The sequence below is a fragment of the Oncorhynchus tshawytscha genome, linkage group LG08 (assembly GCF_018296145.1).
Source record: "Oncorhynchus tshawytscha isolate Ot180627B linkage group LG08, Otsh_v2.0, whole genome shotgun sequence".
Taxonomy (NCBI): Eukaryota; Metazoa; Chordata; class Actinopteri; order Salmoniformes; family Salmonidae; genus Oncorhynchus; species Oncorhynchus tshawytscha.
The window spans coordinates 56,521,395-56,546,090 of record NC_056436.1 but is presented as its reverse complement, the minus strand read 5'-3'; the positions used below and the strand labels follow the sequence as shown (position 1 = coordinate 56,546,090).

At 44.0% G+C, this 24,696-nt stretch overlaps 2 protein-coding genes across 3 annotated transcripts; both read left to right on the top strand.

Annotated features, from left to right (window-relative positions):
• The first annotated feature begins 33 nt into the window (after nt 1–33).
• LOC112256287 (thiosulfate sulfurtransferase/rhodanese-like domain-containing protein 2) lies at nt 34–6,492 on the top strand. The gene is made up of 9 exons (XM_024429436.2): nt 34–426; nt 514–785; nt 868–976; nt 1,150–1,272; nt 3,915–4,020; nt 4,411–4,526; nt 4,644–4,802; nt 4,923–5,061; nt 6,099–6,492. The coding sequence occupies exons 1-9, from the start codon at nt 289–291 to the stop codon at nt 6,323–6,325; spliced, it is 1,389 nt and encodes a 462-aa protein (XP_024285204.2). The 5' UTR covers nt 34–288; the 3' UTR covers nt 6,326–6,492.
• A 110-nt stretch (nt 6,493–6,602) lies between these two features.
• Nucleotides 6,603–23,266, top strand: sec24b (SEC24 homolog B, COPII coat complex component). Of its 2 annotated transcripts, XM_024429429.2 has the most exons (24): nt 6,603–7,022; nt 7,768–8,430; nt 8,570–8,719; nt 9,397–9,516; nt 11,382–11,465; nt 11,641–11,804; nt 12,620–12,804; nt 13,092–13,194; nt 14,003–14,129; nt 14,240–14,349; nt 14,567–14,679; nt 15,487–15,605; nt 15,950–16,005; nt 16,272–16,478; nt 16,597–16,720; nt 16,826–16,984; nt 17,626–17,799; nt 17,987–18,097; nt 18,184–18,359; nt 18,513–18,650; nt 18,802–18,906; nt 19,441–19,533; nt 20,073–20,176; nt 22,285–23,266. In XM_024429429.2, exons 1-24 carry the CDS (start codon nt 6,977–6,979, stop codon nt 22,397–22,399), a joined length of 3,546 nt encoding a protein of 1,181 aa, XP_024285197.1. In that variant the 5' UTR covers nt 6,603–6,976; the 3' UTR covers nt 22,400–23,266. The 2 variants fall into 2 exon arrangements, with proteins under 2 accessions (XP_024285197.1, XP_024285198.1); XM_024429430.2 differs by lacking the exon at nt 9,397–9,516.
• Nucleotides 23,267–24,696: the final 1,430 nt, after the last annotated feature.

Here is a 24,696-nt window from a genome sequence, read left to right as displayed (position 1 = left end):
TTGTCTTCCGAATTTCTTGTGTTTGGTTCCGTATTTGTCATCGCCGGTGTGTCCTAACGTAAGTTAGCTAGCTAGTAGTGTTAATTTATAGGTACATTTTGTTGGCTTTGGTGATAAACTCGGGTACAAAGGTTATTTGCTTCGTTTAATGTTTTAATTGCTGACATAAGCTAAACAGGGCATGGGGGCTAGCTTCAACTGTATGCTAGGTCACATTATCTTTATTATCAATTTAGCAAATAACGTTATCACTCTAGAAAAGGTCTAGCCACAGAAAGAAGAGGGGACATGATGACAACCGATGATATGGCATGCAATGAATTAATTAACATAGATGTTGACACCCTTGCCCCCCATGATTTAAAACAAGAAAAACTCCAACTTTCTGCAACTCTACGAAAGTACTACTCATTCTGTAAGAGGAGGGTGAGTGTAACAAACGGTCTATTTTATTGGCTTGCTAAAGTGCTGGTTATTGTATGTCATAATGGAGACGTATCTCTCATCTTGCAGACATTTGGTACATTTGTGGCATCCAAAAGAGCTTCAACAACAGTTTGGAATTGCTGTGGCCAGACCTTCAAGGAACTTTCTTCCATCCATAAACATGTGGCAAGGACTCATGACACTGACATTCACCAGCTTACCCAGTCCACATTTGAGGTTTTACTGAGCCAGATTGAGAAAGAAGCCACTTCACAACAACAATCAACAGAGAAAGAGCCAGTGGACATTTCCTCCTGGATACCTGACACCAGTCACATCACTGGTGACCAGCTTCACAAGTATGGGAGTTATTACATAAGACTGTATAGTACTCTATGAAATCAATACCTTCTCATGCTCTGTTTCTTGTAATCTGTAAAGTGGCCCAGGCGAGGTTCTTCTGCTCTACTGCTACTGTCAGCTGGCAGATCCACAGCTCATCTGTGCTTGGCAAAAGGCCCTTTGTGAAAAACTCCAGTTAACTGGCAAGGTAACAGAATTACAGAGTCTTGGCTTATAAACAGAGGATAATATATATATATATGTATGTATGTATGTATGTATGTATGTATGTATGTATGTAATGTGTGTGTGTGTGTGTGTGTGTGTGTGTGTGTGTGTGTGTTTGTGTGTTTACATTCTGTTATCATACAATTTCTACAGGTGAGAGTGGCAACTGAGGGGATCAATGGAACAGTTGGAGGCACAAAAGTGGCGACTGGCTTGTACATCAAGGCAATGTGCTGCCATCCAATCTTCAATATAATGGAAAAAGAAGACTTTAAGGTAAAAAAGAAAGGCTTGAATTTGGGGCAAGTAGACTTGGCAAAAGTTATGAGAAAATCATGATAAGTGGCCATTTTTAGGCCCATTTTAGACCTTTACAGGCCTCCTGTGAGGCCCTATGATCCACGAGGCGTACATGATACAGACATCTTTGTGTCATTTTACCAGTGTAGTGGAGGGTATACTCGGGTATATGCTGTATATCCACTTGTTTTTCAGTAAGCATTGCGTATACTCACTTAATACCTACGATGCATATCAAAGTAGTGTAGTGGAGGTATGCACCGTATCAATAGGGCTGATGGAACCGATCCGAATGTTTAGCCTAAAATCTTGAACTATTATTTCTTCACATTTTAGGCGCAGCAATGTGCACATGGTGGTAGGCCTATGCGCGAATGTTCAAAAATGCAATTTATGGGTAAAACCCGTTATAAAATGCACATGGACAGAGATGGAAATTTCCTTTAGAAATTTAGAAAAGATGTGACAACTATCATGGGTTGATAATGACTATAATGCCTTTAACTGCTGGACAATGAAAGAAACTTGAAAGAACCAATAGAACAGGAAAGGAAGTCATTATAAAATAATTACCTCCACATTTCTATGGTGGGATTTTGTCTATAAGCTATACTGAACAAAAATATAAATGCAACAATTACAGTTCATATAAAGAAATCAGTCCATTTTAAATAAATAAATGAGGCCCTAATCTATGGATTTCACATGACTGGGTCGGGGTGCAGGCATAGGTGGGCCTGCGAGGGCATAGACCCACCCTCTTGGGAGCCAGGCAAACCCACTGGGGAGCCAGCCTCAGCCAATAAGATTGAGTTTTTCCCCACAAAAGGGCTTTATTACAGACGGAAATACTCCTCAGCACCCCCCATCCCTCTGACGATCCAGCAGGTGAAGAAGCCGGATATGGAGGTCCTGGGTTGGACATACTGACAAATTCTTAAATAACGACATTGGGGGCGGCTTATTGTAGCCAAATGAACATTAAATTATTTGGCAACAGCTCTGGTGGATATGCCAATTGTACTCTCCCTCAAAACTTCAGACATCTGTGGTGTTGTGTAACAACTGCACATTTTAGAGTGGCCTCTTATTGTCCTCAGCACAAGGTGCACCTGTGTAAAGATGATGCCGTTTAATCAGCTTTTTGATATGCCACACCTATCTGGTGGATGGTTTATCTTGACAAAGGGTAAAATGCTCACTAACAGGGATGTAAACAAATTGTGCACAACATTTTAGAGAAATAAGCTTTTTGTGCATATGGAACATTTCTGTGATCTTTTATTTCAGCTCATGAAACATGGGACCAGCACTTTACATGTTGCATTTATATTTTTGCTCGGTATTCTTTGAAACAACATGCCTCAATATATGAAGTAAATGTCCAGTTTTAAACAATTAAAGAACAGGAAAAATATAGCAACGCCAACAATAGGCCTAACCATTGTCTTGTAGATGGAGAAGCTTTCCCAAAAAATGTTCTCAATTAAATGTTAACTAGCTACAAATTAGCCTATGCCTACCTGGCAAAATCAATCCAGTGGCTATTTGTTTTTCAAACTGCAACTCGTGCGACAGAAACACATATAACCAAACAGTGCTAGGTGCCTGTTTGCTTGAATTAAAGGGTAACTACATTCAAAAAAATAAAAATCTTGGATTTTCCCCCAACCTCAAAAGTGGTCTATGAATTTCTGACAGTTGATAGCCTGATTTATCTGTTTCAATAGTTGGCCTATTATTAGCCTACTGCACAGTACAGCTTTGGTTGGCCTGACTGTGAAAGACCAATATGGGATTTATCACGTTAGGTCATTGTGCGTGTCACTGTTTGTCATAGAATTTTTCACACGAGGTGCCTTTCCTTCGCCGGGAAGGACGTCTGGGAAAGTTTTAGCAACATTTGAGTATACCCACTTCTCCAGGCACCATTACACCATTGCATTTTACTCCTTTAATAGTGTGATCTCAAATATGGACTATGTCAAGATCCCAAAATAATAATGTTCACATTCATTTTTTCAGCATTAAAAATATTAATATCTCAAAAGTACCCTTTTTGATTTTGCTTATTTATTATTATTATTTTTTTTTTTACATATTGTTTGGAACGATATACTCTTCAAACATGTCAACTTTCCAGAATGGGTTCTCTGGTACTTAAATATTTGATCAATTTAATGCTTAAAAATTGAAATGAATGAAATCAAAAAGGGTACTTTTGAAAAATTATAATTCTAGTGAATATTTGTATTAAATGTTGAACAAATTAATGTAAAAAAAAAAAGTGTGTTTCTGAATCTAGACAGACTCTGTTTGTTAGGAGTATAATGACACCAAGATGTTGTCTGTATCATGTACATTTCACAGATCATAGGGTCTTACAGGAGGCATGTGTAGGTCTAAAAAGGGCCTTATAAATGGCCATTTTCATCATGACTTTCTCAAACTGTGATAGAATTGTAAAAAGCATTTCAAACTTTCTTCGTCCCAATGAAGTTACTATGTGAAAATTGCAATAACAATCTGAGAAACCTTAAATATTTTCGGGCTGTAATGGCGTGGAATCGCCCAAGTGTTGTTTTCAATGCTCAATATGTCTTTCTGTTTCCCCTTAGACCAGCAATGGGGGTGCAGAGTGTTTTTGTGACCTGAGGGTTGGAGTCTACAAGGAAATCGTGCCAATGGGAGTGGACCCTGATGCCCTCTCCTACAGTCTAGCAGGTAAACAACGTGTGTCTTGTGTACATCTGCGTTGCATATTTGTAGGGTGCCGTCTTTCGGATGGGACGTTAAACGGGTGTCCTGACTCTCTTAGGTTATTAAAGATCCCATGGCACTTATCGTAAGAGTAGGGGTGTTAACCCTGGTGTCCTGGCTAAATTCCCAATCTGGCCCTCAAACCATCCCGGTCACCTAATAATCCCCAGTTTACAATTGACTCATTCATCCCCTCCTCTCCCCTGTAACTATTCCCCAGGTCGTTGCTTACCTGGTAAAATAACGGATAAATAAAATAAATAAAAAAATACAAATATGCTATTTGAGATGATGGAACCAGTAAGTGGTTATGGTTGAATATGGCCCTGAGTTAATCCTCTTTTTACCACCTAGGTACTCAATTGGAACCTGAAGAATTCCACAAAGAAGTGGAGGCTCTTTTGTCAAAAGGTGACTCTTGCAATGATACAATACTGCTGGACTGCCGGAACTTCTACGAGAGTAGAATTGTAAGTATTGCTTTTGACTGCATATGTTTGTATCCCACTTGGTTATTTATGCATGTTTAAAGTGTATCGTATAGAGTAATAAAGATAATGGCAGGTTAAATATGTTTTTGTTTTCAGGGCCAGTTCAGCCAATGTTTGGCCCCTAACATCCGAAAATTCAGTTACTTCCCCGATTACGTTGACCAGAACCTTGACCTCTTTCGAGACAAGAAGGTCCTTATGTACTGTACCGGTGGCATTCGCTGTGAACGCGGCTCAGCCTATCTCCACTCAAAAGTAAGCCTACCTTTCAGGTTTTGCACAGTGACAATATATAATTGGAACATTTCAAACACACTTTATCCAACCAAAAAGCTCAACCTAAACAAAGTGTTTGTGTTTCTTTCCTACTTCCAGCATGTGTGTAAAGAAGTTTATCAGCTGAAAGGTGGCATTCATAAGTACCTGGAACAATTCCCTGAGGGCTTCTATCGCGGCAAACTGTTTGTGTTTGACAAGCGCTTTGCAATCTCCTCCAACAGTGACATCATCTCAGGTCTGTGTTAACTATGAATTGCCCTTAAGACTTTATGATCACCACAATGTTTTTTTTAAATGTAAGCAGTAGCAAACCCAGCATTCCAACATATGGTTCACCATTCCTGTTAGAACGAGAGACCAGGGTCCAATTTCCTGAAAGCGATGGAATTTAGGCTTATGAGTGTTTTAACCACGCATCTTTTCTACAACAGCCGAAGATGTAAAATGCGATTCCCAAAGCGCCATGCAGAGAGAACGTTTGCTAAGTGCGTCGTTGAGGCATGTGTCAATACTGATAGGATCAAAAGAAAGGAAGCACTGCTCTAGGATCAGCGTTCTGCCTTTCCAATCTTACCTTAACATTACAATTATTCCACAATACTTATGACGAATTAGCTCCTAGAGCGATATCACCTATGGCTACAAATATTGAGCCGGCTTATTCTAATGCTTACGCCAAAATAATGCACAAAATCAAGATTTGGCACATCATTGCTCACATGTTACACATTAAATATATTGAGGCAAAAATCAGACGGTAGCGCACAAATTGCTAAATAAAACTGAATTGAATGAACATGAAATGTATTTTATAATAATTTAATGTATAGGCCTATGTAGCCTGGACTGTATTTATATTTTAATACAGTCATCTCAGTTTTCACTTGAAGCCTCGATACCCTTCTCTTGTTATGCAAAGAAATCATCAACTTTGTATTTGTAGTCGCGGTCACATTTGTTCTAAAGTTATTGGCAGTCACAGAAAGACAGATGAACATCTTGATTTTGTGTTTAGCAGAGATTTCTGTGTATAAAGTGATGTGGAAATGCAAAAAAAGCATGTAATGACATACTTAACTGTTCTGAGTGGTCTGAGGCAGTTGTTAAATAACAAGCTTTTTCAAGCCCAACTTTAGTAACAATGGTTTTGGGAAACAGCTCTGAGATTTAACAATGCTCCTACGAAGGTTTAAATGATGAATGCAGCCTTAAGATGCTTTTGGGAACCAGGCCCTGTTCATCAACATTCCTCTCCCCTTCCTCTGTGTGCAGAGTGTAGGTACTGCAATTCTCCGTGGGACCAGTACCAGCTATGCTCCACACACTTCTGCTGCCAGCTGGTTCTTTCCTGCTCTGCCTGCAGACAGGGCGGCCACACCGCCTGCTGCCCCATCTGCCAGACCAAGGGCAAGGGAGAAGAGCCCTCTGCCACACCTCCACAGAGAGAGGAGTGCGAGTGCACAGCCATGCGGCCCAGGATCCCCCAGGATGCATTGTGATGTGACATCACCAGTTAAAAAAAAGTTCAACAGAGCTAAGCAGAGACCTTACCTGGAGCTTAACCCATTCATGTATTTTAAATGGACAATCCTTATTCAATAGACTCAAATGCGATTGTCACCACAATCGGCTTGTGCCTATTTTAATTAAAGTAATCCTCAACAGATCTGTTATTTTATTTGTTTGCCTTTAATTACTCACTATCATGAGTTAAAAATGCAATAACATTTTACACTAGACAGTAAATATGACAGAGACATATGTCCCTGATATCATCACCTGGTTTATTGTTTAATACAAATAAATAAAACATCTATATTCATGATTTAGAACAACAGGAAACAAATAGGTGCTGATTTGACTAGCTAAATACCATTTTTTTTCAACACTTGATCCAGCTCTTGCTTTTCTGCCTACTGACAGGTGGCGCCGTTATGCCATCTCTAGTCGCATAGAAACGGCAGCTTCACATAAGTGGATGAACCTCGTCGTCTCTGCTCGACAGCCATCGGAGTAGGGGACACAAAATCCTCAGCCAACAACTAGCTAGCAAATGGGAATATTGCCCTGGTGACAACCTTTCATGTGTTTTTGTCACCCTGTGCATTCGTGACCAAGAGACGGACCTGAAAACCCCTGTCGGTTACAGCATGAACTCTACGCCTAATGGTGGAGCAGCACCCCCCTATCAGAATGGTAAAACGGGCCGTGGAGATACGGCCGCTAGCTAAACTAGCAAGTGCCAGTGGTTGAAATAGCTAATGGCTGTGTGAAAGGGTGTTGCTTGGCTACATATTGCGTCTGGTAATTAGCTTAGATAACTAACTTACGTTAGCTATAGCGTTATTAGCTAGTAAAAACGGAACAATTGTCCTTTTGTTATTAACTAGCAGTAACGTTAGCTAGAAACAGCTAGCAAACTGTTAGCCATCAACTGTACTGTTGCTAGCTAACGTTAAAGAGAAAGCTAAACTTTCTAGCGAACATCCATTCAAGCTTGCCACTAGCCAGCTAGCTAGTTGGCAAGCTATATTGAACAACCACACCACTAAAGTATTTGTAGTAATATTGGTTATGTTCACAAATAGATGTTGCCAGCAATTATCTAACGCAGCCAGGGTCCATGGAGGGGAGGAACCTTTAGGCTAGCTAGGGTATTGACATCTCATTACTGGTAGGACAACACACCGGCAGCTAGTTAGCAAAATTATGTTACTGTTGGTTTGAATAAGTCAGTAACTGCTTAGCTGACATTGACAGGTTTTACCGCTTCTATAGAATATTTAGTAATGTAGGTAGGTAATACTTTTGATAATGGTAGATTGATTACACATTGATGATCAAAAATCCATCAACAATATGTAAATTGTTCCGCAAACTCCTTTAACAAAATTCTAACATGAATCCTGGTTTTGCTAACCTCAACTGTTATTCTCCATAGGTCCAGTAGGACAGACCTACCCATCCACATATCCTCCGGGGTACTATGGAGCAGGGCCTCAACAGCAGGGCTACCCAACCATTTCTGGACACTGTGCCCCTGCCCTCAACAAATCTCCCATTACGAACAATGACCACAGTGCTTACTACCACCACAACAGCCACCAGCAGCCTATTGCTGCACCTACTGTAGCCCCCTCTGCATACAGAGTAACTCAAGGCTCCCATCCTCCCTCTCAGCCCTATGGCACCCTTCCCACCTCAGTTGCCCCTCCAAACCCCCAACAGGCACCTCCATTCCAACAACCATCCCCCTACGCACTGCATGGGGCCTACCATGGACAGCAGCAGTACCTCCCCTCCCAAGCGCTAATCTATCCCCAGCAGCTTAACTTGGTGTCAGCGACCCCCAGCAGCCAAGGCACTCCCATGTACCCCATTGTCTCGTACCCCTCTGCACCAGGAAGCAGCCAATACGGCACTTTGCGTTCCTCCCAGGCTCCCACCGGCCCAGGAGCCATTTCCAACCTGATAGGCGCTCCCCTCCACCAGTATCCCCCAGGAAATGGCACCAGTCACCCAGCATCTACTGCAGCGGTTCCCTCTGGGCATAGCATGGCTCCACCCGGCCAACCAGCCACAGTCAACGGCCAGGGTAATGCAGGTACAGTCGACTCTGCACTGTTGTGATTGTCCGTACATAATCGATTTTGAGACACTTGTCAATCCCCTTTTCTTTTTAATTTATGTGATGATAATATTTGATATACTTGCCTCTGCCTTAATTGTCGCCTTCTCCCCAGTCCAAGCCCCAGTCCTCCAGCACTATGACCAAAGCCACCAGGCAGCCATGGCACATGACCACTACGGAGTCACACACAACACCGGGGGTGCTGACGATGATAGACCACCTTCAGGAACCCCTTTCACTTCCTCCCCGGGTCATCAGCAAGGTAAATGGAGAGAGAAGAGAGGCTTTTCAACTTTTGAATTAGCCTCCATATCTCTACAGTAACTCTATAAGTCCTCAATGCCCATGTCTGCCATTTTAATGCAAGTTTAAGAGGATCCTGCCAAGGCTATAACATTCATGGAATTTTGGATGATGGTAAATGACCGCGGTCTCCGTAAAATCAATTTTTATTTATTTTTTTACAGTTATGACGGTTACTTAATTTTCATGACGGTCTTCATCCATAACCGTCAGTTATACGGTAATTTTGCCTGCCCTAGTTCGTGCATTTTTACAATTGTGTGGTTATCCGTCCTCACCCTGAGGACCTTCATTCAATGATTGATGAAGGGATCTGTATTTCATCTTTCAAACTCTTAGTCTAACTAAGTGAATTTAATAGGTCCTCTATCTCCTTTTTGTTCTTGTTCTGTCTCGCTTTCCGTTTTCTCTTCTCCATAGATACAATCCTACCGTGATTTGTTTTTGTCTCAATTTGATACAAGCTAGTGAGATGTGATGTTTCGCCAGGCGAATCACAAGCATCCTCACCAACATTCCCACCACACAGACACAGATTTTCTAAATTGACAGTCCTCTGGCTCCGTCCTCGCCCCCTCCTCCCCTCCACATAGTTGACGGTTGTTCTGTTTTGTACCCTCTCCCACCCCTCTACAGGCATGCACTACGGATATGTAGCCAATAGTGGCGCTAGCTCTGCCAACGCCTCCACCAACGCTGCCCCCTTGTCATCCAGCTCCGATGAGGATGTTGATGAGGAGGAGGATGAGGAAGCAGGTCTGCTTATAGCTTTTCTTCCCATCCCTGCCCGCCTGCCTGCCCCTCATCCCAACCCAACTCCAATAACCACCCAACCAACCCGACCCCCACATCAACCCACTTACTTTCCTTTCAACCCCAGGCACTTTGCATTCATACTCATGTCTCAAAGCCACCTCTGCCCATCTCTAGCAGCTTGCCTGCCCCCCACTTGCAGATCCATCTCTCTCTGCTGCCCATCTGACGCATTCTGACGCGTCCACGCATTCAACATCTACGCCATATCTTCTCCCAAGATTATCACAGTGTTCCCAATATATATTTGTTTTTAGTGATGTGAGCTCGTTGTAACTAAAATCACTGAAGCATGGCAATCAGAATGGTGTGGAGCATCTGATCAGTTATCCTAACTTCATCACAGAGGTTAAGCCTCATTCGAACCATCGGTTCAAATAATGTGAGTACGGTGTAGTGTTTGAGAGTAAATTATCTGTTTTAGAATCTGTTTAGTCTTCTTGAAATTCAGGCTATGCACTCGTTCTTGTCCTTTCCAATCATGTCCTCAGTTTTCCTCTCACCCACTAACCATTTGGGAATGTCTGTCTGCATTTCAATTACAGGAAGGAGTCTAACTGGTCACTGAATAAAAACCTTCTTATTGCTTCCCATTGGAATTTCCAAATTGTATCCTCCTGAAAAACAATAGATATTTGCATGATTGGTTTTGCATTTAGATAAACGGATGTTTAGAGCAGACATAATTGAACACAATTTTCAATAGACCCCCTATCTGGGCCAGTCAATAGCCTCCAGTTGGTTTGGATCCTGAAATCTTAGCAACTTCCATAGTTATGCTATCCTGATAATGATATTATTCATACTACATTTCACATGTTGTTATCAGAGTACACGCCGTGTTTCAATGAGAAGGTGTTGATGAATGTCCTAGAGGCGCTGGTGGGTCCCCACCCTTGGGTAGTGTGTTATTGTCTAGAGGTTAACCGCTATATATATATATATATATATATATATAGCACGTCCCCTGTTACCACGGGCCAACAGGCTCTCTGCCGCTCACTGGTCTCCAATCGGAAAAGCGTAGAGGCTGAGGCAAGTCAGCTCTAGCAGCTAGCACTCCTTAGCACCTTGGTTCAGTTAAGTGTGCTATGCCTGAACTCTTTCTCCTCTGCCCTTGCTCTCCAAACGCCTTCGGATGTCATTTTCATGCACTTTTTTTTTTGTGCCACTGATGTTTCTCTTGTTTGTCCTATTTTTTTTTTTTCCTCAAGTGGTTTCTTATCATTCTTTGTACATTTGGCCAATCATCATTCAGCCGCTCTCCATTTTTGGTCATTTTGATATGTCTAATTAGCTGAATTCCGATGTGTTAGGAAGGCTTGTCAGTCATAGTACATGTTTCCCCAGGCCCAGGTTCTTTAATATCTAGAGCACTCCACTGGGGTGGCAGGCAGATTTAGCTGCCTGTGATAATTGGAGCTCATCCAATGAGGCAGTGCTATCTTGGTTCACTGTCACAGCCCTCTGTTTTGCCCAATTGGATTAAACGACTCTTTCAGAGCTTCCAGTGTGTGGGTGTGGGTGGCGAGACCTAAAATGCCTTCTCTCAGAGATCTGGAAGGGAAGGCTGGATGTGTACATCCTAGAGGGATGATGATAACTACTGCCTGTCTGTCTATGGCTTCACCTATTTTCCTATTTCATCAGCATCACGTTCCCCCTGCCCTGCTTACACACACCTAACATGTCTACCTTTCATGTGTCATTTTTCTCCCGCCTGCATGTGCACTGTATTCAACTTTTAACGTTAGAGAGCAGCTCCTCAAATGTTTTTCTCTTCCTTCCCCCACCATCCCCACTCTCAGGTGGTGATAGTTCCTCAACTACCACTGGCAGTGCGTCCCCGGTGCCCAACAGCTACGACTCCCTGGAAGGCGGCAGCTACCCAGGTATATACTGTACTCGGCTCTTAAAAATCCAGTGCCGCGTTGAGGCATTTGACACAATTGAACGATTCTGCTGCCACATTTCTCTCCGTTCAACCACAACCCCAAAATGCACTAAGTGGGCAGGCAGTCATCAATTTGGTACCTTCAACCCTAATGTTTGTTACTCTATTTCTAGAGTCCTCCATTCCCCCCTCTGCCGACATGACCAAACAAGCCCCGCCCTTTGGCTATGGCTACCCCAGCATGCAGCCAGCTTATCAGCAGAGGCCATCCCCCAGGACAGACTCCTCCCCCTCACACGGCAGGTACAACCAAACTGGCTACCAGCATTTGTCACAGGTAAGATGTTCTGGTACAACTCACCTGGTTGTGTATGACTAAAAGATCATATATATTCTAAATAAACTGGGTGGTTCAAGCCCTGAATGCTGATTGGCTGACAGTGTTGGTATATTTAAGCAATAAGGTACGAGGGGGTGTGGTATATGGCCAATATACCACGGCTAAGGGCTGTTATTATGCACGAAGAAACCCGGAGTGCCTGGATATAGCCTTTAGCCGTGGTATATTGGCCATATTCCACAAACCCCAGAGGTGCCTTATTGCTATTATAAACTGATTACCAACGTATTTATAGCAGTAAAAATAAATGTTTTGTCATACCCATGGTATACGGCTGTCAGCCAATCAGAGTTCAGGGCTCGAACCACCCAGTTTATAATAGACTGTACACCACAGGAATGACAAAACATTTATTTTTACTGCTCTAAGTACATTGCTAGCCAGTTTTATAATGGCAATAAGGCACCTCGGGGGTTTGTGGTGTTGCCAATATACCACGGCTAAGGGCTGTATCCAGGCCCTCCTCATTGCGTTGTGCATAAGAACTGCCCTTAGCCGTGCTATATTTGCCATATACCACACCCCCTCGGGCCTTATTGTGTCATTTTAATATGGTCCCTCATGAAATACATGAAAAGGAGTTGGCCTACTAAGACACTGCATGTCAATCCATTTCTCTGGGGGCATATTAGTATTGTGGATATCAGTTCCTTTCGATCATGTTCATCTCTGCCCCACCCCTGACCCTTGTGGTAATGATCTACCTGTCCCTAGTAACTGTTTGACTAACTGCCTCCTGTTTGTCCATGCAGCCCTTCCCTAACATGTCCCAGCTGTCTGCGGCCCTGGGGGGGCTGAGTGGTGTGCCAGAGCTGGAGGTGGAGGCGCTGCGGCCCGTCAACCTGCTGCAGGAGAGGAACCTTCTGCCCCACCGGCCCTTGGATGCCCCCGAACCCAACCTCAACGCTGACCTCAAGAAGGCCAACTGCAGCCCGGAGTAAGGGCAGGGGAAGTTTGTGGGTTTGAGGATATGCTGGTATCTGGACACAACACTAACGGACAATATTCAGCGTAAACTGAAACACTAGGAATGACAAGTGCGATCCCAAGTTTATTTATAAGATCAAGCAAAACACATATTGGGAACGTTTGTTGATTTCAAATGTACTTCTCGTCTATCTCCACACTGCAATATTCCTCCATAGTCCCCGTTCACTCAATTGAACTTATTAGCTCATGCCTTTACAAAGCTGTGCTAAAAGCTCTTCTCTCTGGCCTCCACAGCACATTCAGGTGTACCCTGACCAACATCCCACAGACCCAGGCCCTGCTGAATAAAGCCCGGCTGCCCCTGGGCCTCCTCCTGCACCCCTTCAGAGACCTCGCAGTAAGAAGACACCCAGCCCTAAGACAACCTGGGCCCTGTCCACAAACATCCCCTAGCCCCTAACTACTATGTGCTGGTGTAGATCTGAGAGGATTGGATAGGTGTAAGCGACTGACATTTCAGGAAGCTACCAACTTGGAAGTGCAATTGAATTGAAACGCTACATTGAACATAGCACAAATGTTTTGTTGTGGAATTGAGTGAATATCATAGAATAAGACACTTCAGTGGTTATTTATATTGACTGGCGTTCAGTGCCCCTTAATAACACCCTGTCAATATGTCATAGGAAGTTAACCTGAGTTCAGAAACAGAAAAGCAGGAGGAAAGTCAGAATGAGCTGGAGGGTGAGGAGGTGCAGAAAGCCATTATTTTAGTTTCATTGACAGTGCCAGGTGCAAGGTGGTAAAAGTACAAAAAGCAGACTGTTGATATAAAGACTTGACAGAAAAGAGTCCTCTCCTATAGATTGCAGACGCAGGTTCGATCAGGTGTAGAATGTAAATCATTTAATGAGTAACAAACCACAAATCAACAGTCGTCTTCATCTTTGGGCTCCCGTGTGGCGCAGCGGTCTAAGGCAATGCATCTCAGTGCTAGAGGCGTCACTACAGTCCCTGGTTCGAATCCAGGCTGTATCACATCCAGCCGTGATTGGGAACCCCATAGGGCGGCGCACAATTGGCCCAGCGTCGTCCTGGTTTGGCCCGGGTAGGCCATCATTGTAAAAGAATGTGTTCTTTAACTGACTTGCCTAGTTAAAAAATTAAAAAGTAATCACATAATCTCTCTTTCTCTCCATCCATAGCAACTCCCAGTGATCACGTCCAGCACCATAGTGAGATGTCGCTCCTGTCGTACCTACATTAACCCCTTCGTCTCCTTCCTGGACCAGAGGAGATGGAAATGCAGCCTCTGCTACAGGGTCAACGATGGTATGGATCCCTCTATTCAATATGTGTACTTAGGGCAGCACCGTCCAAAATGTGAGACGTTAAATAGCATCTGCTAAATGACTTGAACGTGCATATTCTCCCCCTCACAGTTCCCGATGAGTTCATGTACAATCCCGTGACCCGCTCGTATGGAGAGCCCCACAAGAGGCCAGAGGTGCAGAACTCCACTGTGGAGTTCATAGCCTCTTCAGATTACATGGTGAGTGATTTAAAAAACAATAATAATAATAATTTTGAGATCAGTGTTCATTCATCCAGAAACAGTTTGCCCACAATCCTCTAGAGGGCAGGTCTCCATCAGATTCATGCAGTCACCAATGGCAAGGCACTGTGCTTTCCAATATCAGACTGTCAGTCTGCAGATGTGAACTGGTTGAATGTTTTGAGTAAAGCATGTGTATGGGTGTTGTCCCCAGCTGCGGCCCCCTCAGCCTGCAGTGTACCTGTTTGTGCTGGATGTGTCTCACAACGCGGTGGATGCAGGCTACCTGGACGTCTTCTGTCAGACCTTACTGGAGAACCTGGACAAGTGAGTAGCCTTGCACCTGAATTCATGTGTTCAATATGATCTGAGTTGCTTATAGCAGCACTGCCGTTGACCCCTGATAAATTCACTTAGATAACCGGTGCAGTAGCTATAGTTTTCCAGTCAGTTTATATGTATCTGACAAAGGCCTTTCCTGCTCACACCCCTACTATTAAGTAGTCAAGGCTCCATTTCAAAGAGAAATAAACAAATAAAAGCCATGGATCAAATGTGAAACAGGTCAAGCCCTACTATAAAAGTCATACTAGTATTGGCTGGCTTGCAAGTGCCTAAGAACTGGAGGCATATAAAAGTAAATGGTGATCGCTCTGTTGCTTTCTGTTTTAGTAGTTAAGTCCGTCAACATTCATACACATGGTGAGCAATAAGATTTGGTCAAATCCAAATTTAATCGGACAGTTCCTTAGGGAGCAAACCATTTTGAAGTGTATATACTTGAACTCTTGCCAGAAAAAAAGAAAAGAGAAACATGAAATACTTTAGCAGGACTGTCCTTCCTGTTTTTCTCAGGAAATTATCCTGTTCTTTGTTGCAACTATACAAAACTAGCTTTGACGAAGGTTCACTGCTGGTTCCGATGTCTGGAAAATCTCAGTCACGTCAACTTGAACTCCATAATCTCACATTCTGACGTGAAAAAGAGTTCACCAGAACCCCACGCTCACACACATCTGGTATCTCTCAAACCACAGAGTTATTCTGCCATTTTCTTGACCTGTTCCGTTGTATAGTACTGTTACATGCCTGCGCCAGGCTAACTCTCCGGGGGGTGTCTGTTCTGTGTCTCAGGATGCCGGGGGACACGCGTACCCGAGTGGGCTTCATCACCTTCAACAGCACCATCCACTTCTACAACCTCCACGAGAGCCTCTCGCAGCCCCAGATGCTGGTGGTCTCCGACATTGACGGTGTGTGTTCTGTGTGTGTGTGTTTCAGTCAGCTCTCCTCCTTCTTTAGGTCCACTGCCTAAAAATCTCCAGCCTGGGTGCCAGTCAGTTTGTGCTCGAGCCAACATGTCGTTGGCTTACTAAACAACAAACAGCTCTTGGCAAGGCAACGGTGTTGTTGACTGCAGACTGACTACACCCTCCTCTCCCTCAAACTATATGTCACTTATCCACTAATGGTAAAAATAATGTGTACTGTAGAGATGTAATGACTTGTCCTTCTGCTGGTGAATATAGTCATTCAACTTCTTTGTGAGCTCGACGGACCTGCAGTAAATGATTCAGTCTTTGTTCTGTTCTTGTAGATATCTTCATTCCAACCCACGACAGTCTACTGGTGAACCTGAAGGAAAGCAGAGCGGTAAAGGTTTTTCTTTGACTGAGAATGTGTGGAACTATTTGTGTTTACCAGTGTCATCACAGGCTTTTTATTATTTATTTATTTTATTTTTTTATGACTGGAGGGTGGGAGTCTTTGTGTGTTTCTGACCATGTATGGTTGCTTTAGTGTGATAGTCAGTTTGTTTTCTGATGCTGGTGTGTGTGTGCATCTTTAGTCATTTTGACTGTTCTCTCTCTCTCTCTCTCTCTCTGATCTCTCATTTTCTCTCCCACTCCCCCTCCCAGCTGGTGAGGGTCCTGTTGACCTCCCTACCTGGGATGTTTAGCCAGACCAGGGAGACCCACAGTGCCCTGGGCCCGGCACTGCAAGCTGCCTACAAGCTCATGTCCTCCACAGGGGGCCGCGTCTCCGTGTTCCAGACCCAGCTACCCACGCTGGGCGCCGGCCTGCTGCAGTCCCGGGAGGACCCTAACCAGAGGTCCAGCACCAAGGTATGAGTGCTGAGTCGCACACACAGGCATGACACACACACACGGTCAGACCATATGGCTCTGTAATGTAAGGTTCCAGTTGTCTAAGAAGTCTGTTCTGCATGTCATGTTGTGACAGGGGGTCCAACACCTGGGCCCAGCCACAGACTTCTACAAGAAGCTGGCCCTGGACTGTTCTGGTCAGCAGATAGGAGTGGACCTCTTCCTCCTCAGCTCCCAGTACTCTGACCTGGCCTCACTAGGTAAGACGTGTTCGTCCATTCCTTAGATTATATAATAGACCGGTTACTGTTTAGGAAAGTGCTGAAAGTTCCTTCTCCCCCCCCCCGCCCCTCTCGGATGGCCAGCGTGTGTGTCTAAATACTCAGCGGGTAGTATCTTCTACTACCCCTCGTTGCACCATGTTCACAACCCGGCCCAGCTGGACAAGTTCCAGAAAGATCTGGAGCGCTACCTCACCAGGAAGATCGGCTTCGAAGCTGTCATGAGGATACGCTGCACCAAAGGTAGGTCTACTTTGTTAGTTTGTTTCTTCAAATGGTTATGATTTTGCAAGGGTAAGCTACTCCTAGATATTTATTTTTGTATTGTCTGAGTAGTTTTTAAAATCTTTTTCTGAAGGGTACTGTTGTCACTCCACAAATTTTGTTAATATTTTTTCACGTGTTTTTCCTCCCCAATTTCATCATATCCAATTGTCCCATCGCTGCAACTCCCATACAGACTCATGAGAGACAAAGGTCGAGAGCTATGCGTCCTTCCGAAACACGACCCCTGCCAAGCCACACTGCTTGCTTAATCCGGAAGCCAGCCGCACTAATGTGTCGGAGGAAACGCCGTACAACTGGCGACCAAAGTCGGCGTGCATTGCGTCCGGCCCGCCACAAGGAGTCGCTCGAGCGCGATAGGACATTGACATCCCGGCGGAACCCTCCCCTAACCCGGGCTACGCCTCATGGGTCTCCCAGTCGCGGCCGGCTGCGACACAGCCTGCGATCGAACCCGGGTCTGTAGTGACGCCTCTAGCACTGCGATGCTATGCCTTAGAGAACTGCGCCACTCGGGAGGCCAAACAGTACACATTTCTTGACAATTTCTAGATCGATTTAGCGGTCATCATTACTATGTATGTCTCCTTGGTAAACAGGCTTGTCCATCCACACATTCCATGGGAACTTCTTTGTGCGCTCAACGGACCTGCTGTCCCTGGCCAATGTCAACCCAGACTCGGGCTTCGCTGTGCAGATGTCTATAGAGGAGAGCATGGCCGACACCTCACTGGCCTGCTTCCAGGCTGCGCTGCTGTACACCTCCAGCAAAGGTGAACACCATCTCACCATTTCATTCATTGTGGAAATATTTGGAGAAGTCATTGCTGACTTTTACTTAAATAATTAATAATTAGTCCCAGTTCTAGTACAAGAGTTGTTATTTTAATATCATCTAACAAAGACAAATTAATCTACCCTCATCTCTACTCCTATCCCCCCCTCCCTCCGTCCTCCTAGGGAAGAGGAGGATCAGGGTCCATACTCTGTGTCTGCCAGTGGTAAGCCAGCTGAGTGATGTATATGCCGGGGCTGACGTTCAGGCCATCACCTGCCTCCTAGCCAACATGGGTGAGTGTATATATACGCACGCTGCATTTGTTCATGAGATCCGATTTTTGTTGTTGTGTATATTCATACATTTAAATTTTGAACAGCCATTGACCGGTCGATATCGTCAAGCCTGTCGGACGCCCGGGATGCCCTGGTGAATGCGGTGGTGGACTCCCTGAGTGCGTACAAGAACACAGTCTCGAATCTGCAGCAGTCTGGCCTCATCGCCCCTGCAGCCCTCTGTCTCTTCCCCCTCTACGTGCTGGCATTACTCAAACAGGTCTGTCTGAACAACACACACACAGAGCCGCCGTATGTCTCCGTCACTAGTCAGAAGCCGTTTAAAGCTGTCAATGCTATCCCTTCTCATGAATCTGTGCTCCCTCCTCTCCTCCTCTTTCCCCTTCCTCCTCCTTTCTTCTCCACCTAACAGAAAGCACTGCGCACAGGGACCAGCACAAAGCTGGACGAGCGCGTCTTCGCCATGTGCGAGTTCAAGAGCCAGCCGCTGCAGCAGATCATGCGCACGGTCCACCCCGACCTCTACCGCCTGGACACCATTTCAGACGAGGTGAGAGGTCAACACTGCCCGCTCTGCTTTGAACAACTGATTCATCTCTCCAGCATTCCACAGGTTCCTAGCTGGACACGTTGGTTTTGTTTTACCTGGTGGGTCACAAGTATACTGAAATGTAGACTGCTTTACCCGTTTCTGTCCACAGGGGGCGCTCCACCTGAACGACTGCATAGTGCCCCAGCCCCATCTGCTGCACCTTACAGCTGAGAAGCTGACCAGAGAAGGCGCTTTCCTCATGGACTGTGGCAGTGTAAGTCCTGCTATGCTCTGTCAATTGACCGAAGTCCCTGAAAAAATGAACCTCGTCTCTGTTTGAGGACTTGTTAGCAATGAACTCCTCCATCCGTTCCTCCATGATGATAACAGATCTGACAAGGTTGACTAGGTGAAGGCAATATTGCAGCGTTGCAATTCTTGACACACTTAAACCGGTGCGCCTAGCACCTACTACCATACCCCGTTCAAAGGCACTTAAATATTTTGTCTTGCCCATTCACCATCTGAATGGCACACATACACAATCCAAGGCAATTATTTTTAACCTGTCTCCTCCCCTTTGTCTACACTAATTTTAAAGTGGATTTAACAAGTGACATAAATAAGGGACCATAGCTTTCACCTGGTCAGTCTGTGTTATGGAATGAGCAGGTGTCCATAATGGTTTTCACACTCGGTGTAGATCAGTGTTTACCTCAAGGAAGGGAATGGAGGAAAGATTCATGTATTTAAAGAAGTATCCTTGTTACTGTCCCTTCATTGACTTCCTCTCTGTTCTCTTCTCCAGGTGTTTTACTTGTGGATTGGTAAATGCTGTAATGATATGTTCATTCGAGACGTGCTGGGCTGCCCAAACCATGCTTCAATACCCCCTAACATGGTTAGTGGGGCACTAACATTCATTAGACACAATGTGACACATTTATTGCTGTGTATAACTGTGCTGTGTCCAGCTGGTGCTTCACAATTAAATAGTACTGTACTTTAGTCAGTTCAGCCAGAGAGTAATTTCCATTTTAGTAGGTTTGTTTATTTGGTTCTACTTTTTTGACAAAAGGCCCATGGCTACCTAAATAATGTAATACCACACAACGTGGGTGTGTTACAACCCAAACACAGGCCGAGTAGCAATTGTCGAGGTTTTGTTTGCGTTTCTGATTCCCTCTTTCGGGAGAAGACCAACACATCCCTAAACCACAGGCATGCCTCACAATCGGAACCACACGTACATATTTCACTAAATCACAAACACGTCAGACGTGTGGAGATCTGGGATTGAAACCAACCACTAGTTATCTTTAGTTTTTTCACACACACACGCACACAGACACACACACACACACAGTGTAGACTGTCTTGAGTAGTAAAAACAAAGCTGTGGGTCTTGTTTTTTTCTTCTTTGTCTCTTATGAATACCAGACCCAAATTCCTGAGCTGGAAACCCCTCTGTCTGAACGACTGCGCGCACTCCTCGCCTGGCTACAGGACTCGCGAACCTTCAGCTCAACACTTCACGTCCTGAAGTAAGTCAAGGACCCCGGGTCTGATGCATTGACGCGTGTGTGTTTGTTGCTAGTGAGTGTCTGGGTCCATGTCGTGTAGGAAGCCATCGGTGACCACATAGTGAGTGTACAAAACGTTAGGAACACCTTCCTAGTATTGAGTTGTAACCCCCTTTTCAAACTAGTGCGCCTGGCACTTAATTATTTTGCTTGACCTTCTATATGGCACATACAGTCGTGGCCAAAAGTTTTGAGAATGACACAAATATTAATTTTCACAACGTTTGCTGCTTCAGAGTCTTTAGATATTTTTGTCAGATGTTACTATGGAATACTCAAGTATAATTACAAGCATTTCATAAGTGTCGAAGGCTTTTATTGACAATTACATTAAGTTGATGCAAAGAGTCAATATTTGCAGTGTTGACCCTTCTTTTTCAAGACCTCTGCAATCCGCCCTGGCATGCTGTCAATCAACTTCTGGGCCACATCCTGACTGATGGCAGCCCATTCTTGCATAATCAATGCTTGGAGTTTGTCAGAATTTGTGGGGTCTTGCTTGTCCACCCGCCTCTTGAGGATTGACCACAAGTTCTCAATGGGATTAAGGTCTGGGGAGTTTCCTGGCCATGGACCCAAAATATTGATGTTTTGTTCCCCGAGCCACTTAGTTATCACTTTTGCCTTATGGCAAGGTGCTCCATCATGCTGGAAAAGGCATTGTTCGTCGTCAAACTGTTCCTGGATGGTTGGGATAAGTTGCTCTCGGAGGATGTGTTGGTACCATTCTTTATTCATGGCTGTGTTCTTAGGCAAAATTGTGAGTGAGCCCACTCCCTTGGCTGAGAAGCAACCCCACACATGAATGGTCTCAGGATGCTTTACTGTTGGCATGACACAGGACTGATGGTAGAGCTCACCTTGTCTTCTCTGACAAGCTTTTTTCTGGATGCCCCAAACAATCGGAAAGGGGATTCATCAGAGAAAATGAATTTACCCCAGTCCTCAGCAGTCCAATCCCTGTACCTTTTGCAGAATATCAGTCTGTCCCTGATGGTTTTCTTTGCTGCCTTCGCCTCACTGTGTATGCAGATGCACTCACACCTGCCTGCTGCCATTCCTGAGCAAGCTCTGTACTGGTGGTGCCCCGATCCCGCAGCTGAATCAACTTTAGGAGACGGTCCTTGCTGGACTTTCTTGGGTGCCCTGAACCCTTCACAACAACCGCTCTCCTGGAAGTTCTTGATGATCCGATAAATGGTTGATTTAGGTGCAATCTTACTAGCAGCAATATCCTTGCCTGTGAAGCCCTTTTTGTGCAAAGCAATGATGACGGCATGTGTTTCCTTGCAGGTTAACCATGGTTGACAGAGGAAGAACAATGATTCCAAGCACCACCCTCCTTTTGAAGCTTCCAGTCTGTTATTTGAACTCAATCAGCATGGCAGAGTGATCTCCAGCATTGACCTCGTCAACACTCACACCTGTGTTAACGAGAGAATCACTGACATGATGTCAGCTGGTCCTTTTGTGGCAGGGCTGAAATGCAGTGGAATTTTTGGTGGGGATTCAGTTAATTTAATTTAATTTGCATAATTTGAGTATATGCAAATTGTCATTCTCAAAACTTTTGGCCACGACTGTACACAATCCAAGGCTTAAAAAATATTTAACTTATCTTCTCCCCTTAATCTACACTGATTTGAAGTGGATTTAACAAGTGAAATAAGTAAGGGATCATAGCTTTCACCTTGATTCACCTGGTCACTCTGTCATGGAACGAGCATGTGTTCTTACGTCATGCTGGTGCATTGTTGCACTATAAGCTATAAAAACAGTGTTGCATGCTATGTATAAACTCCCAGTAATTTATACATAGTGTGCAACTCTTTGTTTTTACAGCTTACAGTTTATTCACCTTTAGTCAGCACCTCTACACTGCTGTGAGGATCTGTTTGCTACAAATGTCTACAGGCCAGAGGACAATTCTTCATACAAATGGACGTCTTACAAATTCAGAGGCCTTTTTTTTTGAGTATCAAAGTAATTTTAATAGAATGTATATGTATTCGGACTATGCGCTCCTTCTTATTTCACATGCTTATTCATTTCATTACTTCTCCCCGTAGGGATGATGCTTCAGCTAAGACCAGCTTTTTCCAGCACTTGGTAGAGGACAGGTCAGAATCGGCCTTCTCCTACTACGAGTTCCTGCTCCACATCCAGCAACAGATGACCAAGTAGAACACACAGAGTAGAAGGCCCTTTGGGCCTTGTGTAGAAAAAAACAGTGAACGTGGCACATGGTAAACAGGAAGTTCCCTCAGACTTACCGTAGAGGGGACAACACAACCAACCCAACCCCACCCACCCTAGTGGTCCGGTCAACCACGGCCCATGACCCGGGGGAGGCAGGTGGAAGGACCAGAAAGAAAATCAAAAATCAGAGTGACAAAGTGAAGATGACTTCTGGAGTTGAAGTGAAGTAATAGGCCGTTGGACTCACAGATCAAGTGGTGTGCTCTGAACGGGCTGCTTCTTCAACCAGCTCGCTCCCTTTAACCTTTCCCCTATCGTCTCTCAGACGCTGTCGTAGCTCCACGTAGCATCTCCAAGGGAAAGCCAAAGATGCTACTTCCTCATCTGATTAAGTTGACCCTTCTCTGATACGCCTCCGCATGCTGTGGTATGATCCACATTTTTAAAAGTTTTTTTATTGCCATACATCCTCCACATCCTCCTCCCATTTCCTCACTCTTATCTTCAAACACATTTGACATAAGAGTACAGCATCCCCCCTCTTTGTTTTCAGTGTGTTCTGGAGCTACCTCTGTTACCATTGTGTTTGCTGCTGCTAGTTGGGTAATTGGCCACCCTCTGCTTAACAGGATGCTAGTCAACAGTGGTTGAATACCCCTCTACACCTCGACTCCTCTCCCAGCTGTTCAAATCCTGTGTCGTCAGATGAAACTGAAACCTTTGTAAACTGCCGCCCTCTTGTTTTTTTTGATCCGCTACCAGACGTTGCTATCCACTTTGTAACTATTGAAAATAATATTTTATGTGCGATAATTTATAATTTACCAGCTTATTAAATAAAATGAAACAGTATTTCACTTGATTTTTTTCCCCCCTCATTCACATATTTTGCAGAGGGGTATACTAGAAAGCAGGATCAATGAGTTAGCCAGTTAACTTGTGGAAATATTCTGAAAATACTTTTCATTCTTTAGAAATATAAGCTTGAAATGGGCATGGTTTAATGACTCAGTAACCAAAAACACATCTAAGTATCTTTCTTAATGAACCAGAAAATCAAGTTATTTCTAGTTGTTTATCTGGCTATATCATTAATCCTGTTTTGTAGAAAACCCTTCAAGTGTTGCAGAATTTGTACTGATTTCTCTAAAATGCCTATCACAGGAAAATTAGAGGGATATTGCATTTTCTTTGTTCAGAGGACTACTGAGAAAAGCCACAATGGTTAAAAGAAATGGAATGGACTGTTTCCTTGATGGAAAGGTTAGGAATAGTACATATTTGACATATTCAATGAACCACTTCGCTAATGACTATAAGGATATGTATCTGCGCTGCATACTTTAAAAATCACTTCTGTTACTAAGTTCCCTGCTTTATTTCGCCAGCTATGTATGTCTCACTCTCAGTAGTATAAAATGATCTAGGAATCCTTCAGCTTTATTAATGAAAAGGAAACCGTATTAACATCCATCCTTTTGTGTTCTCAGAAATTAGACCAATGTTTTTGGAAGACATTCTTACATTTTACTCACCATATGTCTCCTAGTAAACGTCTCATTTTCAAAGTTAGTCAACCTAGTCTTGGAAAATACACTAACTCAAAAGGGTGGGGGCATACCTCAGATGTACTAAAAAAGATAACATTGTAAATATACAAAGAAATTAACCGTCCTGCCTCCCTCGCGGACTCCTTGGTCCTTCCTGGTCCATTTGCAAACATCTCTGGTTCCTACGGGGTACAGTTATTTTAGCAAGCCATAATAACAATGTTATACTGTTCCTTTATCACCATCCAACTGGAAAGAATGTTTTTCTCCATTGCATCAAGTTTTTTTTTCATTTACTTTTGAGACAAACCCCCAATGCCACAAATAATTTTACATAACATACAGTACTTGTTGCTTTTCACGCTTCAAAAAGTAATACGACCATTCAATTAGTGCACAAATGTTTCGTCACTGCAGGGTTCCAGGTATGTGCGCGCACACACAGTCCTTGAAAAAGCACATCAAGTCTAATGGTATTTCCTTTGCTTTTTAACTGAACCTACTCAGTGAGGTGTCACAGCACAATTCATGAGCCCCTCACTAACAAACAAACTACTGCTGTTGACCAGCTATATTTAAACACCATTTTGACTGGACGGCCCCGGACACACCAACACCCCCTTTCACTCACCACCACAGTACCTCAGAGATTTTCATGGGGCATGATGTCACAGTTTCCCCATTCAGCCTTGCATCATGACTACATTTTCCCATCTTGATATCCAGAAAAGT